This window comes from Anopheles arabiensis, chromosome 3, assembly GCF_016920715.1.
Source record: "Anopheles arabiensis isolate DONGOLA chromosome 3, AaraD3, whole genome shotgun sequence".
NCBI lineage: Eukaryota > Metazoa > Arthropoda > Insecta > Diptera > Culicidae > Anopheles > Anopheles arabiensis.
The window spans coordinates 77,661,898-77,680,042 of record NC_053518.1 but is presented as its reverse complement, the minus strand read 5'-3'; the positions used below and the strand labels follow the sequence as shown (position 1 = coordinate 77,680,042).

At 43.5% G+C, this 18,145-nt stretch overlaps 1 protein-coding gene across 1 annotated transcript in view; it reads right to left on the bottom strand.

The window, feature by feature from the left end:
• LOC120902652 (protein patched) overlaps positions 1-6,979 on the bottom strand; it is a 40,431-nt gene extending 33,452 nt beyond the window's left edge. Inside the window, exons 1-2 of the mRNA XM_040311597.1 lie at positions 6,903-6,979; positions 4,463-5,456 (exon numbers count right to left, since the gene is read on the bottom strand). Of these exons, the coding sequence (XP_040167531.1) occupies positions 4,463-4,600 (138 nt within the window). The 5' untranslated portion in view covers positions 4,601-5,456; positions 6,903-6,979. The remainder of the gene's footprint in view (positions 1-4,462; positions 5,457-6,902) is intronic.
• Positions 6,980-18,145: the final 11,166 nt, after the last annotated feature.

The window sequence follows — 18,145 nt, the reverse complement described above, 5'->3', positions numbered from 1 at the left end:
TTTATCAAACAGTGCGCATATTTTGCATCCAAAAGACTAAATGAGGCTGAGCACTCCACTGTACATACACCAGACACTAGCAGTGCTCGAATCTGGATGGAAGAGAAAGTCATTCGGTAAAAATCAAAGCTGCTGCTGCTGCTGCATCCCAAACCACGACTAATTTGTGACCGACACAAACACTTCTCCACCACCACCATCAATTCCTTCCTTTCCACGAGCGTCTAATTGCTTGATGTGATCACATCGCCGTGGGCCGCTTATGCCAGAGGGACCGGAGGGAATTGTGGGGCAGGAACCACGCTAAACTGCAACTTCGCGAGAGCACGCGCTTATAAACCACCCTCTCTTGCCTCTTATTTTACTCGAGCGTGTTTTATTGCACGCGGCGGCGGCTTCGGCGGCGCTGTGGCCTTTTTTGCGCTGCGGACGTAACGCGCGCTGCACTTGAGATTTAATTTGGCGAGCACAATATGCTGACGATTAATTATTTCGCTCATTTACTTTTGCGTTCTTCTTGCAATCCGTTTTTTTTTTTGGGGTTCATCTTTTCTTTCGCTTGCATCGTAATCGCAACACGGTAAATTTGGTGTGTGTGTCGGATGAGATTTGACAAGCCCCACAGATTGCCACAACACACAGGCACAGAAAACCAGAGAAAGAACAGTTTAGGCTTTCAATCTTTACTCTCAACATGTAATGTCGCTGGCTTAAAATTGTGAAATCAAAGAGAAGGAAAGCCAAAAACTAACAAATCACAACCCCCAACAACGATAATGGTTTCGAGAGCGCTCTTCTTGATTTGCGCGAGAAAGCGAAGGAAGGAAAAACCCGCACGGTAGCACATTCCACACACGCCGAAGGATGAGGGGTATACAAAATATTTAAAATATAATAATTACCAACAGCAAATCAACCTAGCGACCAGTGGCGAGGAAGAAAGATATGGAGGCCATTGACGACGACACACAATCAAAACACATCCATTGCGCGCGCTAAAGTAAACATAAATATCCGTCTCAAATCGGCCAAATGTTTACATTTTTGCCAGGCTTTGCCGCGAGATGCCAGCGAAACCGACAAAGCGGGAGCTCAGTTTCACATTCTTATAATTGTTTTAACGGCTATTCTGCTGAGACCGAGCCTTGGTGGAGGAGCATTTATTTTTGAAGTGTTGAATAATGCTGTATTGAACCTTTTAATTGTTCGGTGGAAGAAAATAAGCAGAAGCACGATCATCAAAGTTTCTGATTTATCTGGCGTGACAACGAACTTCCAACAAACTAGTTTCCAAGTGGAGAAACGATGCTTGGAGCAATCAGAGGGACAAGAAGAACGTTACACGTTAAGGTCGTGCCCAATATCTTTTGACAGAAGTACAAGCCGGTGGTATGAGTCATACTCACAGCACGCTAATAGAGGCAGAATGAGAGAGATACAGAGGTTGTGTGAGGGCATGGAGATAAGTTTCAATACGTGCGTAATGGAAAGAAAAACGAGCTCGTGCTCTAATATTCCCGTCTGAACTCCAATAGAGCCTCAATTTCTTTGCAAGAGACCTAAACATGAACTCATTTTAGTTCTTTTGCTTTACCCAAAATGGTTAATCAAGACGATCGTGCCTCGTTTGCTAGACATGCTAGACGTGCTGTTCTTCCACCCGCTCGTCTATGCCATCGGAAAGCCTGACAGTACACGTAACAAAAACGATTAATAATCCTGCCGCGTGTGTCCTGTGCTGTTGAGCGTGACGCGAAACCACACCGAAACTGCCGCACACGGGACGACGACGACGACGAGACTTAATCAACTGTTCTGGTGCCTTAGAAAGCGAAAGAACAAGCGAACTGGCAATAAATAGAGCCTAAGCTTGGTCACAAATCACCCGACCCGGTGACGTGAAAAATTCATCTCTAATGCAAATCTTGTGTCCCTCGCTAACCGTACCGCCGAGTGTCTCGTTATGGTGTTGGAGGTCTGACCTCTACGATCTAATGGAGTTCAACATCCAAAACAGTACACATTAACCAATGAACTTGGCGTTAGAATTTATCAGTACATACTGATGTTTTACTAGAAATTGATACCTCAAGTACTCTCAAGTATATGAGGTACTCTTCAGAATACTGAAGACGATTAATCCTTTGTTGATACTCATATAAACTAGCCATACGAACAGCGGATTCTGCTCCAAAGCCAATGATTTATAACCAGGGCATCTTGTCGCTATCGCATGTGCAACAACCTCCTAAAGACAGTGTCTGACAAAGACTAAATCCCAAAGCCTGGGTTTCGTAGACATTTGGTTCATTTTTTGACGACACGTTCCAGTATGCCAGCGCCGTCTAGCCGATGATCTACGATGTCAAACAGATGGGCAATCCCCGACTCATAACCAACTCCGGACACGTACCAACTGCTGGACAGCACTTATAACGTCTCTCCCCCATCTACCCCCCCGCTCGTGCTGCTACTAAATCGAAATTGTTTGTAAATTCAATGCGTTGTTTTTGCGTGACTCCGGAGCTTATCATCAAACGTGCGGCGGGAGTGGCGCGACACGGACCACCACTAGTCACAGTCAAGGAGCCGATTACGATTTCAAAGTGTACCGAGGGTCGCGGTTTTCATTCAATTGTGGTGTTCATTCACCGTTTGATTTCCTCGTTGCACTATATGCTGCCCTCGTCTCCACCGCTCTCCATCTTCTGAGCAAGAGAACTGTTTGTACCTCGGACACGTAACGTCCGCAAAGCCCTATGCACGTCCTCCTATTTCGGAACTTTGGAATTTCCCCTTGGGAGTGGTGGTGTGCCACACAGAAATACCGCACCGACTTCGGCTCGTGACAAAAACAAACAACGGAAAATAAAGATGGCATCCTACCAGGGACGCGCACTGGGACGTGTCCCCCGGGGTCATAAATTCTCTAAATCCCCCAGAGATAGGGTGTCGCTCCGGTCGCATCTTCCGCTCCGCGCTTCCCCCCGTCGGGGTAGGTAAGAATTTTGGAAACTGACCCGTTTTCCCCCTTGGGGAATTGTCGATCCGCAGTCGATCATGATTGAGACACCGCCCGCTCGCGTACTTCCTCTGCCCGGCAGCTCGTGATGTGCACACATACACACTGTTCAAAGTTCAGAGGCGTCACCCGTGCGCTGCCGGTCCCGGGGTCGGCTTGTACAATCAACCGTTTCAAGATCCCGAACGAAGAAGGGGAAAAAAAAGCCCAAAACCGAACCCACACACACGGGCCCTTTTTACCCGTGTCCCGCGGGGTCCGGATCACGCACGCAGGCACACACAGACACACACACGCTGAGGGAGAAATATTACGGAGTTTCGAATCCGAGGGTTTCGGTTCGGAGGCTGGAACCCGCGCCCCGACAGGCCGGGATAGATTATTTCTTTTAATGTCTTACTTTTTGTTCCCCACACTTCATCCCGAGCATCGTGCATTCCCTCTGCTGGCGATGATGCTGTGTGTGTGTGTGTTTGTCTGTCGTTCGCTTTTGCGCCGGTTTTTATTTTTTTCCCTTCGACACGGCTGTCCTTCATCTCGGGGTGCCTCGACGATCGAGGGCGAGAACCACCACCTTCCGACCCGTGCGGACAAAGTTTCGACAAACCGAGCACAACCGGCCAGCAGGCGGCAGCAACACAGCAAGCCGCGCATACGATCAGTTGGCACGAAACAGTGTCTGTGTGTGTGTGGTAGAGTAAGGGAGGAGAACCCAACCCTGCCCGTACACGACGAAACAGCCAACAGACCGAGGGTGGAGGTGTGTTGTGTTGGGTATTGCTACGTTGTCGAAACAAGACCCTACACTGTGGCATTCATCCCTTGCTCTCTCTCTCTGTCCCTGCCTTCATCCCTATCTCTCTCGGTCTTTCTCTTTGCCCTGGTTCATGCCGTGGCGGGTCGTCGGATTGAGTTGTAATGGTTAATGGAATAGTTTCGTTTCCGAGGGCTAGGGCCTATTTCGTTTGCCGTATTCGATCTTTACCCGTACCCTATTGAGCTGGACTGTTGAGGCTTTGAGCGCCTCAGGGTGCGTTGATGTGACTTTTTTTTTGGGTGACAAATGTACGCTCAGAGGACACATAAAGAGCACCGTCTCTCTGGAGACTAGGCATTCTACAGAGCTCAAGATATCTTAGTTTGGATCTATTGGAGAACTTGAAGAATGTTCTTCATAACAAATGTTATTCTAGATGTCTTCCGAGTGTGATCCTAGGACATCTCCAGACATCTTCGTCTACTAGTGATATTCTTTGGGGATTTTAACAGTACTACTTCAGCAAGTCCAATTCCCAAATGTCTAGGTGCCTAAGATGTCTGTTGCTGCGAGTTATTGAGACGATCGCCCAAAAGATGTCTTGGAGAAATTGAATTTTCATACAAGTAGGTCCTAAGTTGACACAACTCCCAGAATTCCAAAACAACCAACTTCAAACTCACCTTTTCTATTTGATCGAGTGCTATCGTCGCATCGTACCAGCTGGTTCGGATGTACAGGTCGGAAAATACTTTCTCGTCCACGGTGTCGCCGTGGGTGTCCGGTACCCTCGGCAGGGTATCCATCGTCGGTACCACCATTGTTTCTGAGTTTGAGCGTGTTTGCCTGCTATCCAGCTAGTTTGCACCGCGCGTCCGAGTAGGAAGCTGGTGCGGTTCACCTACTATAAGCACTATTTTCGAAACTTGAGGGCAGTGTTCCTCTTGGGAGGAATTTTTTTTTTTTTTTGTTGCTTTCGAGGAATTTCGTTCACTTTCTTCTTCACATTCCACCACCTGCTCTGCCGAGCGGACAGACAGCGGCCTGGGTTTGATTCCCACAACTTCTTCACCGAACCCCCCCACACACACACTATGCACGCTTGCAAGACCGGAGGGAGAAATTTAGATCGAAACCATAGATCACGACACGGCCGATGTTGGCTGAGTGACACATCTTCTGCCACAGAAATCCACCGCACACTGCACACTGCACACAAAGCTTCACGGAATGTGGCGCGGCCTACTACTGCACACCCGAATCTCGCGGAGTTATTCCGTCGTTGGAGAGGTTGATTAGTGTGCGACACGAGCTGCGCAACCACCTGCCTTATTCGTAAAAGGACCAGCCCTTTTGCTGAGGGCCACAAGACACCAACACACACAAACACAGGAAGGAAACCACTTTCTCACAGGACACTTTTCTTTTTCTTGCTCGGAATGCGGCTTTTCTACTCCACGAGCACACGATACTTCAGCCGTCAAACAACTCGGCAAGGGAGCCACCCCAACCACGCACTCGATATTCTTTTTGCTGCGTTTTGCCGGAAGCACCGGAGCTTCCACCAGCCACTGCGGAACAAACGGACTCGAGAACTCGACGATCGACCGACACTGTCGCGCACTGTTGTGTGTCTTCTTTGGCGGTGGTGCCGATCATCCACGCACACCCGAAAAACTGAAAAAAAGATCGAGGAAAACTCGCACACACAGACACAGCGATGCACACACACACACACACAAACACAGACACACGCGTGTGTTGGTGTACGCACTGAAGACCTTTTTTCCCGCACACAGCACAACACAACACCGGGAGAGAGAGAGAGAGAGAGACAACAAAAAAAACCTTTCGTACTTTGTTTTCTTCCCAAAATTGGGCCCTCGATCTCCTTCGCTCTTTCTTGCGAGCTGGTGCGTGTGTGTGTTTCCGCCCTTCCGCCTTTCTCGGGTGTTTCTTTCCTTTCTCACGTCCTCCTTTCCACTTGTTTTCTCCCGGTCGTTCTTGCTCTGTTTGCTAGCAGCAGCAGCCGCCGAGAGGGAAAGATGCTTTTTTTTTGTTGTTTTCGGCTGTTCGACTTTCCTCCCCTTCGCTTAGCCTCTTCCCGGTGCAGCCCTCTGCCTTTAAGGTCGAAGTTGAGTGGGCTCTGCCCTTGCGCCCTGCAGTTTTTCCTGTTATTTATGTCTCACTTGTCTCGCTTTGGCTGGTGGGTCGCTGTACCCAGCGTATACAGGGGTGGAGAGAGAGAGAGCGCGCTCGCCCGGCAGCATAAACACACAAACATAAACGATCGTGGAAGGATCGTGGCGCAGCAGAGCTCCACAGCACGGTTACAAAATCGTCGTGACGATTAATTTAGGAGCTTTGCCCGAACTTTCCCAGCTTAACGCGCGAACCAAGGGATCGTGAAGTTGGCAGAAGAAGAAAAGTTTGAGCGCGTTTTTGCCGTCGGTAAAACAAAAAAAAAACGTTGCCGTTCGCTTGTGTTTCACGCACGCACGCCGCCAATGGGGGGGGGAGGGGAGTGGATTTGTTTATCTCCTGCACGATCCGCTGCCGATCTTTGAAGCGCGCCGACGACTGTTTGCGATTGCAGGCCAGTTTGCGATCTAGCGCCCACCGCACACTGTGTTTGACATTGGCGCGCCTTCCTCCTGCTTCCTCCTGGAGAAACCGGCGCGCTGTCTTATCGTACGACTTAATTACGGCGCGAGTTCACCCAAACACACACACACACGTACAAGCAAGAACAGGGCACAAGTTAAACGCCCTCGCTGTTCCTTTTCTGCGCGCACGCACGCACGCAAAGATCGATCGACGCTGGTGTGTTTTGGTTTTGGCGTCACACACTGTCGTTTCGTCACCACCGCACACACGATCGTACAAAACACGCACACACACACACGTTGTTTGATCTAAAGCACGCACGCGGGAGGAATTTTGAATGAAGTTTGCACGATTAAAATCCTTCGCTTGTTTTTTCTTTTCTATCTGTCACAAACACACTCCACAGAAATGCAGGATCCTTTAACAGCGAGCAGAAGTGCACACTCCGAAACGGTGCTCTGCCTCGTCGTGTCTCGTTGCGTACAAGAAGTGTTTCCGAAAAGGAACATCACACACCTCACTGATCGCACCCGGGGAGCAGCAGCGGAGCGATCGGGCTTTGCGTCCGCACTGCGCGATTGTTTTCGATCAAATAAAAGTCGGCCATCTTACCTACACCGTTGCGCACCGGCCGAACGGCGGACTGGCTGCCGCCTGTGTGTGTTGCTCGCCCTGCATGCGGTGCGCAGGCCGCGCTCTGGTACGCGTTGCCCCGTTGATGGGTGAACACCGTGCAGGAAAAGATATTGGATTGAGTTTACAGTAGCGTTGATTTAGCATTATTTTCCATAATTTTCATATTTACTTTTTTCAAAACTTTTACTCTTAATTTGAGGTGCAAAAAAGGTTTTTTATTTATTTTACCTTTTTTTCCCGATTGAAGCGATCCGGCAAACATTGGTGCTAGGGCGGCGCCTTAGCAAAATCCGGACAAACCACCCCAACCGGTGCGCGGTGGTGTTGGTGTGTGTGCGAATGCGTGCGGCAATGGTGGTGTGCGTTGAAAACGTTCCACCGTAGGACTTGTTGCTTGTGCGTGTTCATTGCCAAAGCATGGGCCGAGTAGGTGTTGCCGTAAGTTTGGTGATATTTTTATGTTTTTTAAAGTTTCAGTTCAATATTTTTTCAAATTTATTTTCAATTTATTTTATGATTCATCAGAAATTTTATTTTTTAATCTCTTATGAATACAAAAGTATTACTAGAAAACATAAATATTTTATATTAGAAATATGACTTTTATGAAAATAAAATAAATTATTTGAACATTTATTTGTCTTTGTTTATTTTATTTTAACTTATTTTGATAATTTTAATAAATTTTACGTTCTTTCTTCGCGTTATTCGCATCAAAGATTATTCAGCTTCGAATAAAAATATTGGGAAAACTTCAAAAAATAAGATTTTTGTTATCTTATTATCGTCATCATTATGATAATCAACTAATTTAAAAAAAATCTGAACTTTATAAAATAATAAATAAAATAAATGTTAAACACATATCTGTAAAACAAACCTTCTTGCACGACAAAAACTGACCGATCAAGCTCAATGGGAGCGCTTACCCACACTGGCACGGCGCAGCATCCACCATCGGCAACATCCGTGCGCTCGTGTTGGTGCGATGATCAACGCTCACTGCGTCCGCTACCGGAGAGAGGACGGCAAGGACAGCGGTCGCCGGCGGACAGGGGAGGGATCGTTGATGTTTCCATTTCTTTGCCCCGTCGATTGGAGCGCAGCACGTCGTGTGCGATCCCACCACCAGCAGAGGGTGTGTGTGTGTATGTGGATGTGTTTGCTTGTGGGCGGGGAAGGAAAGGACGGCTCGGGTGAAGGGTGCTGCGCCCGGCCCCGAGGAGGAGGACACCGGGAGACGAAATTAAGATGCATGAGGCAGAAGGCAGCCGAACGAAGGCAAGGAAAGAAGAAAAAAATACAGCACAACATAAGGGCTGTGTATATAGGCATGGCCGGTGGCCGATGGCAGGGAAGGGAAGAAGAAGGGTGGGAAGGAAAGATGGAGAGGGGCAGGGCGGAAGGGAGGGAGGGGTGAATAAAAGACGCACGCAAGCGAGAAGGAGAAGCAGGAATGGCCGGAATGGAAAGGAGAGACCGTACGCTTCTACATTATATGGGACCACCCGCATGCTTCCGCCAAGATCACTGTCATTGATCGATGATGATGAACGTGTATACCCGCACACATACAGACACAAGCACGCACACTAACACAGGCACATGTAGGCAGTGAAACGAGCTTCGGGCATTTGAGCTGGCGGGACGCAGACGGTTCGTGAGCTGCGACAGCTTCAGTCTGCCTGCAACTGCCACAAATGTTGCTTGTAATTGTTGTTGATTTTAACATGCTTTAAGGGTAATATTATGGAAATCATTTGATTTATCAAAAATTTGTTTCACTATGATTTAATTTAAGCATTTTTTTACATTTTTTTATTTTGTTTTATTTTTATCCTATTAGAAGTTGCTTATTATGATCTAAAAATCATTTAATTCTAATGTGAAATAAAATGCAAGGATTTTTGAACAATAAATAAACCATTGAAGCAAACTTTTTTTTTTATTAATTTTATTATTATAGTTTTTTTATCTAAAATTATTAAATACAATGAAAATATATTAATTTATATCATTATATAAAAAATTGTAAATATGTTTCAGTATCATAAACAATTGTAAGAAATCAAGAGAAATTATTTTAAGAGAAAACTCAAAACTAAATTTTGAGCCACATCGCAACATCAAATTTAATTTTTCACCCAACTGCGAACGATCTCGGCGCAGCGTTGCCAAAATTCCGCACCGCACTGTAGCTCGGCTTCCGTGCGCAAAAGAGACGAGCGCGCGCGCGCGGCAAACGGAAGCACAAACGGAGTGCTGCGCGATTGTTTAACGTGTATATGCCGCGGCGGACGGAACGAAGCTTGCCTTGTCGCGTGCTCCTTTCCTTTCCACTCGCCGCTGCACCACCCAGCGCCACCCCACATCCTCCCTTTCTCCTAACGCCGGATATTCCCCGCTCTCATTCCACAGCCCCAAAATGCCTTGCGCCTTCCTGCCCGGGGTCTTCGCGTTGCCGGTGTGTTTATTCCGGTGAACTTTTCATTGATCGTTTACCACCCCCCCCCCTCCTCCCCCCACTGGTCCCACCGCCACTCTTGTTCGATGCCCTGTTTTGAGAGGTTCAAAGAGAGAGAATGAGAGTGAGACAGGATGAGCGTTGCATATATGCACTTACGCCCCCTCCCCCGCCCCCATTGCCTGTCACAGGGTTGCAATTTTGATGACGTGTGGAAATTTTCAATTGCCCAATACGAACGTTCGTGCCGTATCGACACAAACGGACGGGCCCGTACGTCGCCATTGCTCCGATTTCTCGTGCATTCTTGGTACGGTAATATTATTTTGATGCTAAAATCACGCCACGCACTCACTCGCTGCATCCTTTCTTCCCGGTTGGCCCTTGTCTGTTTGTGTTTTATCTTCCCGTCGCACTAAATCCATCCGCACTGGCCTGTCCGGGCTCTCCCGTTGCCTTGGAGTGCACAATTCAGTCCGGATTGTTTCGAAAAAACCCCCCCTCATTTTTCCCTCCCGTCAACCCTGAACGATTTCGACTCTTGTTCGTTGCTGTTCGACTGTATTTTTCCCCCCACTTTTTGCTTGCGAGACCGGCTTTACATCACCATTAAACTTCCTCGACGTGTGTGGTCTCCGGCGTTCGATGATGCCGGGGTGCCGTGCGTCTCCTTTTGGGGTTGCCGTGCTGGCAACATAAATATACATATATGCCCACACGCACCAGCAGGGTAATCTTGAATCTCTTACGGGCACGACCTTATCTAACGCACGTTCATCCAAAACGTGCTCAAGGACAACATTGTTGGAGGAATTGGGTGGTGGTGGTGGTGGAAATGGGGGTTTCTGAGAGAAAACTTCTCGAAGCAAACGGCACCGCCGATCCCACAGCGCATACGTTTTAAGGGGTGCAAATTTATTTAAACGGCCACTATCATCGCGTATCCTGGAGTGTGTGGAATCCTTTTTTCCTTTTTGCTGGTACGGAAAAACAAAAATCCCTTGTTTCGCTCACGAAATGTGGCCTTCAAAATGAGTCAATTTTATGGCTCATGCTTCCTTAGCATGAGCTCGAGGATTTATTTGAGTTTTGAGGATTTAAAGGTTTGTGTTTCTGATGCAAATAAAAGTAAATTTATGTAGGTTTTATATCACGCCATATCACGCACGTATGTGGGTGGGTTCGCACAAAACGTCGAACTTGAACCTTTTAGACAATTTTTGTTCATGAAGATTAGGTTAGTAAAATTAAAAGTTTTATATAGATTTGCTGAATCCTTAAAGTATTTTTCTCAATTGAAAAAGAAAAAAAAACATTTGAAAAATCAGCATACAATTTGTAATCAAAAAGCATTGAAAGAGACGCAAACAAAACAAAAAAATGCGTTTGGAATACAATTCTCAACCGTTTGTACACAGATGAAAGGTGCATAATGTGAACCCCATTACGCATAGTATCAAAAATAATGCTAACTGTGAAATAGTCATAATTAGTAAAAGTGAATAGTCAATTATATACAAATTATTTTAAAAAATAAGTAGTTAATACAGGGTTTACCTAGCCAATCGGGCGTCGTCAAAGCGTTATCGGTCGCCGTAAATACTTTTTCGGGCGACGTCAACCCTCAATTGGGCACTGTCATTTCTATTCGAGCCTTGTGAAGTATGAATCGGGCAAAGTACAGAATGAAAGCGTCCTACTCTTGAAGGTGTCAAATCGGTAGCTCCGGTGTATTTGATCCATTAAGTTGTTTAAAAATACGTATTTTGCATGTTGTTTAACTTAGTATGTATTATTTTAAACAGTTAATCTAATTTAATCACCAAACATATTTTATGTTTTAAAAAATATAAAACCAAATTGCATTGTACAGGTTTGAATTAAAAAATTTAAATAAGGAATTTGAATCATTTTTTATGTAATTTAACTTTTAAATAGTGAACTTTCTTACATATCAGTTAAACTACTCGCAAAAAAGTATTGTTTTACAACTAGAAAGCAACAAAATACAAAGTAGGACGCTTTCATTCTGTACTTTGCCCGATTCATACTTCACAAGGTCCGAATAGAAATGACAGTGCCCAATGGAGGGTTGACGTCGCCCGAAAAAGTATTTACGGCGACCGATAACGCTTTGACGACGCCCGATTGGCTAGGTAAACCCTGTAATATAAGTTTGTAATAATGATAATTTTGCTGAAAATAAAATGCAAAACATCTCAAATTAGTGAAAAATACTTTATAAAATAAAGAATTTTCACATGTCCTTAATAAGTTGATACATGCGAGGCAGTTTAAATGAAACGGTTGGCACACTTTCTCGAATTATTTAGTACCTTCCTCTATGTCAAATGATTGATAATAATAATGAAAAACGATAATCATAAAAATAATAAAACATTAATAATAATAATGGTAATAATAAAAATATAATAATAATAATAATAATAATAATGATAATAATAATAAAAATAGTACTAATAATAATAATAATAATAATAAAAATAATAATAATAATAATAATAATGATAATAATAATAATAATAATAATAATAATAATAATAATAATAATAATAATAATAATAATAATAATAATAATAATAATAATAATAATAATAATAATAATAATAATAATAATAATAATAATAATAATAATAGTAATAATAATAATAATAATAACAAAAATAATAAAAATAATAATAATATTAACAATAATATTAATAATAATAATAACAATAATAATAATACTTATAATAATAACAGCAATACTAAGAATAAGATTAACAACAATAATAGCAACACTATCTTCAAATAATAAATGTTAAATTTTGTCACTCATGTATGAGACGAGTTCATAAAAATGAAAAAAAAAACAATATATGTTTAATTACCTCGTAATATTAAAATCTATTCACATATCAAATCAGATTACAAAAAAACCTTAAACACTGTGCAAAAAATCTGTAGTAAAAAAAAACAAAGCATAATCCTAAAGTACTATACAATGAAAATATCAAACAGGTTACAAGTGTCGTCCTACAAACTTGTTTGATTATAATTTGTGAATCAAAAATCATTTTCATGATTCTGGAGCAGCAATATCCACGAAAAGCTTTAACATATTTCTGATCAGTTAATTATTATTCGCATAGCATCATTATACTCAACAGCATGGCTCCTACCACACATCAGAGAGGCATCCAGCAGTGGCGCAGATTTTATGCAGAATTGGTTTTCCCCCTCTCATCGTCTGCTTTTCCTATCTTAATCTTCTAAAAAAACACACACACACCATTTTTACACAGCACTTTATAATAGCTCCAAAATAGCATAAAAGCTTTCAATCTGCATTTTCTTCCCATCCCTCTTGGGCGACTGGCCCTTTCCCCCTCGTCCTTTGGGCGAATGATTGATGATAGACAAATTAATTGCGGCTCTTTGACTGCACGATGGCTTCAGCAAGCGCAAATTAATTGATATAAATAACAATCATCCCCGCCGCTGTGGCGGTCGATCCCTCCCTTCCCAATGGCTCCCGGGTTTCGTTCCTTTTGCATGACGATCCACTGTATCCAGTTCCATTATTACCACAAGGTTGTTTTCTTTTTTGCTACTGATGTCTGGACTCCAAAGTACAGTGGTTCTAGCCAGACACGGGAAGGTTTTTATCTTTCACGCAGCAGGGAAGAATTTCGGAAAAAATGATCAATTTGCAGCGAGTCCTTGGGAAGTTATGACCATCAATATTAGCAGAAAGCCTTGAAATGTTTCACAAAATTTAAAACTGTTTTTATTTACACTACTACAGCCAAATGGTTTATGTTATTTTACAAAAGCTTCAAATAAAACTTATTTACTTACTCGAAATCGCTAGCTTTCTCAACGACCGATGATGATGGGCGCAACGATTTAAAATTTGCTACCGACTGTGTGTAATTTTCGCACCGCCAAAAACTTAAAAGCACAATAAGCTCAAACCACCCAAGCGATGCTCATGCTACTCCGTCTGTGTGTGTGTGTGGCGGTGTGGCGCTTCGGCAAGAGATCAGTTTTGTTTGTTTACTCCTATCCTTTTCTAGCAGTTTTGTGTGAATCTTTCCCCCTTTTTTTGCTGAACCGACTCTCTTTTCGACTCTCCAAATCGATTTCGTCTCCGTTGTCCAGTGTGTTTAAAGCTTTTTTTTGTTTTGTTTTATTCAAACCGTTTTCATATTCCTAACCTACACCCTTTCTCTTTCCCGCAGCTGTTATCTTGTGTTTTATTTTCCTTCCTTCTTTTCATCCCCTTGCCTTTCTTCTTCTTCTGTCCCCCGAGTGGTGTGTACCATTTTTTTCCCACCCGAACCATTGCTCAACCCCGGGTGTGCCGTAATTTTCTTCATCATCTCGGGCCGGCCGCGGGACGATCGATGTGGGCATGAGCAGGGAAAACGGTCGGACGGCCGCCGCCGCTACGTTGCGTTTTTGGTCTTCGGTTTGGTTCAACAACAACGGGCAACCGGCAGCCCAAAAGTTGTAGCCCCTCTGATGGCTTTATAACCGTGTCTGTGTGCCTGTGTGTGTGTGTGTGTGCACAGAGCAGTTGAACACGCGGTCGGCAAAATTGCCTTTGATCTTTGCCGAGAAAGTGAGTGTGCGCCAGCAGCCACCGGGGCAAAACCAACCCGGGGGACGGCAGCGGGGTTCTGGTTTGCCCAGATTGGAGGAAGTTTGCTGGGCGACAGACACGGTCCCAGTTCCAAATAAGCGCTTTTCGAACAAAAAAAAATCGTGAAGGAAATTGACCATTTTTCCTTACAGCTGTACGCGTGTGTGTGTGTGTGTGTGGCTTTTGTGGCTGCTTATGTCATTTTCTACTGATGAAATTATTTATCAATTTCAAGAGCTTGATAATGTCAGTCCCGCACCACGGATGCCTGGACCCGCATTGGCTGTGGAAATGGAAATATTTTACACCGGATCGTAAAGCTTTATTGATTAAATCACACTTGCGGGTTTCACAGCCATCTAAACCTTAATTGTTCGTAGCTGCACCGGGGAATGGGGCCGGGTCCAGAAATGATTTATTGGAACGATAGAGAAGAAATAGGTGATCCCGAAACAGTGAGACCAACATACGTAGACAAAAAAAAACGTAAGGGGAGGTGAGAAATTCGGTCAGAATGCGGACAGTTTCCTGTCACCGAAACGTTGCGCCGTAAATCAATTTTCCCCGATTTTACGGTAAAATACGACTCAGTGGTTCCCATTTCACACGCATGCGATAGGTTTATTTTTTTGGTTTTACATTCACAAAGAATTGGGACAGCAAGTTCAGATAAAAGCTGTGACACATATTTCCCTGCTGAGAGTTGACAGCAGGGACAGTTGATCGCTGTAGAATTCCAAGCTTTACTCATTTATGTGTAAAATAAAACAAAATAAAATATTATAAAAAATAAAGAATTACCGATTGAATCGTCAAACGAAGCTGTAAGCTAATTAAACGAAACACGGGCTCGAACGGGGAAATAATTAAGTTGTTACTACACCGCGCAGCCGCCTGCCGGTCGATTGCTCAATCGAATAAAATGTAATAATTACGGCCCTGCGACGCAACGCTAAGGGTAGGGAGTTCCTGAAAACCAACCCACAATTGTACCGCCCCGAGCCCCGAATGCCAACCGTAACAAATTGCGGGGTAAGCTTAACGAAATCGGAGAGCAAGAAGAAAAAACGACGACTGAAGAAAATGGTGAAAACCCAAGAAAAGCAAAAAAAAAAAAAAAAGACTCGGGCCCTTTCGGTGTCCGCCTTTGAGCGAGCGGCCTGTGAAGAAGATGTAACTTTTAGACCGTGTCCAATCTGCATTATTGTGGCCATTTTGGAGTCTATCGTGGGATTGAGTTTGTTTTTTTAGATGATTTTTTTCTAAAATAGGAAAGAAAACTGTCCACCTCATAGAAGGGGAAAAGATTTGGAAACGTTTTATGGTCACACTCGTACAGCCGCATGATCGGTGAGATCGTTCCATGTTTAAAAATATTAGTTCTATTCCTCGTGTTTCTGCTCTCCAAAGATGTTTACTTTGGAAATCATCATCTAGCTAGCTGAAAATAGTATCTGGATATACTCAAACTAGATTCACGATGTAAAGATCACCAAAAATGCCCGGGTTGTTGATTTGAATCTGTTCAGAATTGAAGTTGAAGCGAACTGAAGCGGTTTAATTGGAAATGATTAAATCAATTCGAAAAGCCAATCAAGGGGTTAAGGCAAGTGTATGATGTTCAGGGCGGATTCAGTTCTTAGATCTAATAATTACTGAATATAAACAGACAATCACGCGTTCAAAACAAGCGTATTTCAGAAGTGCTAAATATGAATGAATGAGTTTATTGAATCCATCAAAGAAATTGGAATTTTTCAACATGAAGAGTTAATGTCATAACATTCAAACAAGATTTTATTTTTCTGCAGAATCGAAGTCTACCGCATCTCCAAGTAGTAAATTTACATTGTACTCAGTTGAATCCTTTGGTTTTGTCAGCTTTATTCGGAATTTCGTCCCAAATCTTCACCAAACGATTCTTGAATTCGTCCTAACTGAAATATCGAAAAACTTCCTAGCATATATCCCCAAATCTGGCTTCAAGTTTGGAGTAGCTTAAGCAATACGACAAAGCCGTCCCTCCTGAATAAAACAAAATCTGGAGTAGCTGCAGGCCATTCAGATCAGGTGATGAAATAAGGCTAATTCTTCACACGCACATTGTTGAACGATTGTAGTCTTATGGGCTGGAACTAAATCCTGTTGAAAGTAAAGACCATATTTTCCTAAAACTAAAAACTAAAAACTAAACAAGGCTTTAAAAATACGATCATTTTGCTAGTTCAAAGTTACCTTCGGAGTAATCAATGTATCAAACAAATGTTGTGGCCAGCGTGCGTTTTTAGGAGAACCAAGAACTGGTTAGCCACTACTTCAGTTTAGAGTTGAACTGAAAAGTGGACTGTTATTTCGACAAATTAGCAAACAAGACATTCTGTCAAAATTTACTCATTGACACACAGTGCGAAGAAACACAATAAAGGGGGACTCGAGTACGTTTCACACATACGGTGTTACCCTGTATGTGACTCACTTACTTAAGATTCATATTCACAACTCATTCTGATAATCAGTTTACGATAGATCTATCGCTTTCTAAAACTGTTTTACGCAATGTATTTCACAGTCCCCTGGATCGTTTTCTAAGGATGACATAACCGACTGAAGCATATGTGCCTTAAGTATCCCTAATTGCTAATTTACTCCAAGTCTTCAAATAATTATGCTATTAAAGACAATTAACCCACGTCCCACAGAATCAAAGATAAGCTTCATTCTTTTAGATTACAACTCAGGCAACAAATTGTCTATCATGACATGTTTCAGACGAAATCCACTGCCTACACATATATCATTCGTTAAGACATCCAAAAATCGTGACAGTTCTAATCCAACCTCTAAACCACACCCCACCGACTACTATAGCTGTGTATGTCGATTCGATACAGTGCCTTTCGTTCAATCACTTCCACCCCCGTCAATCAACTCAATCCATCAATGAATCTCAACGTTTTTGCCCCCCTCCACACACCACGTTATAACTAAATCGATACTGAATCGATCGATCGATCGTTACCACACGTAACCGTGACAGCGAACCGATCCGGGGTGTTGATGGTGTGATCACGAAATGACGTTAATCACCTGGCATTCGATTTGGAGTCGGGCAACCTACATTAGAATTCAACGCCGGTGGCCAAGCCATAATGGCGTTTTGGAATGGTTGGTGATTGAATTAATATAAAAAAAAACAAAGCCTCACTGGACGGGAAAGGCAGATTGATCGACGGAGCACGCACCGTACCGTGAGGTAGACATTTCGATCGAACCGTTCAATTACGGCCCAAGCCAGATTGGAGTTATAAAACGGTTAAGCTACACATGAAAAGCTGAAACTCTGAAATTATTTATTGCACATATAATCCCTCCGATCGCTACACGATCGCCCCGAGAGCGGGCGCAAAGTGTACCGAAACCGATATGACCTCATCGCACAAGTGCCTTTACTTTATGGGTGCGCGTGTAAAATGTGTCCATGCTCTTCTCTTCGGCCAACAGGACCCGCAGGACCGTAAAAGTCAAACAAGAAGTGCGGGTAGGAAAGAAATGAAACCCAGCAACACGTTCTTATAAATGTAATCTCAATTTAATGAGACTTTTATTTGTGACGCGAATCGCGATCGCTGATGGTCTGAAAATTAAGCCCGTCTCGTCGTAAAACCCGTCATTAAAATTTGAGTGGACAGGAGGGGAGAGGGTGAGAGTATTTTGCTTTCTTTGGGCACGGGCATGAACGGGGAACGGTATCAATTTTCGTACCGAGAGAAGTGCGATCGCATTTATTTTTCTTTCCTACGGAAAGGAAATTTCGAGACGTTGCGAAAGCTCTGCTCAGTGGATAAAGCTTTGCAATTTGAAAAAAAAACGGAGCAGGGAAAAAAAAGGTTTGTATGATTTTATTATAAAAACGAAACAAAAAATGTGCTCCACACAATTCCAATCAGTGCCAAATTGAATAAGCGCAAACCCCGCAAAGACGGAAAGGAGCCCAGCATTAAAAGTCACACA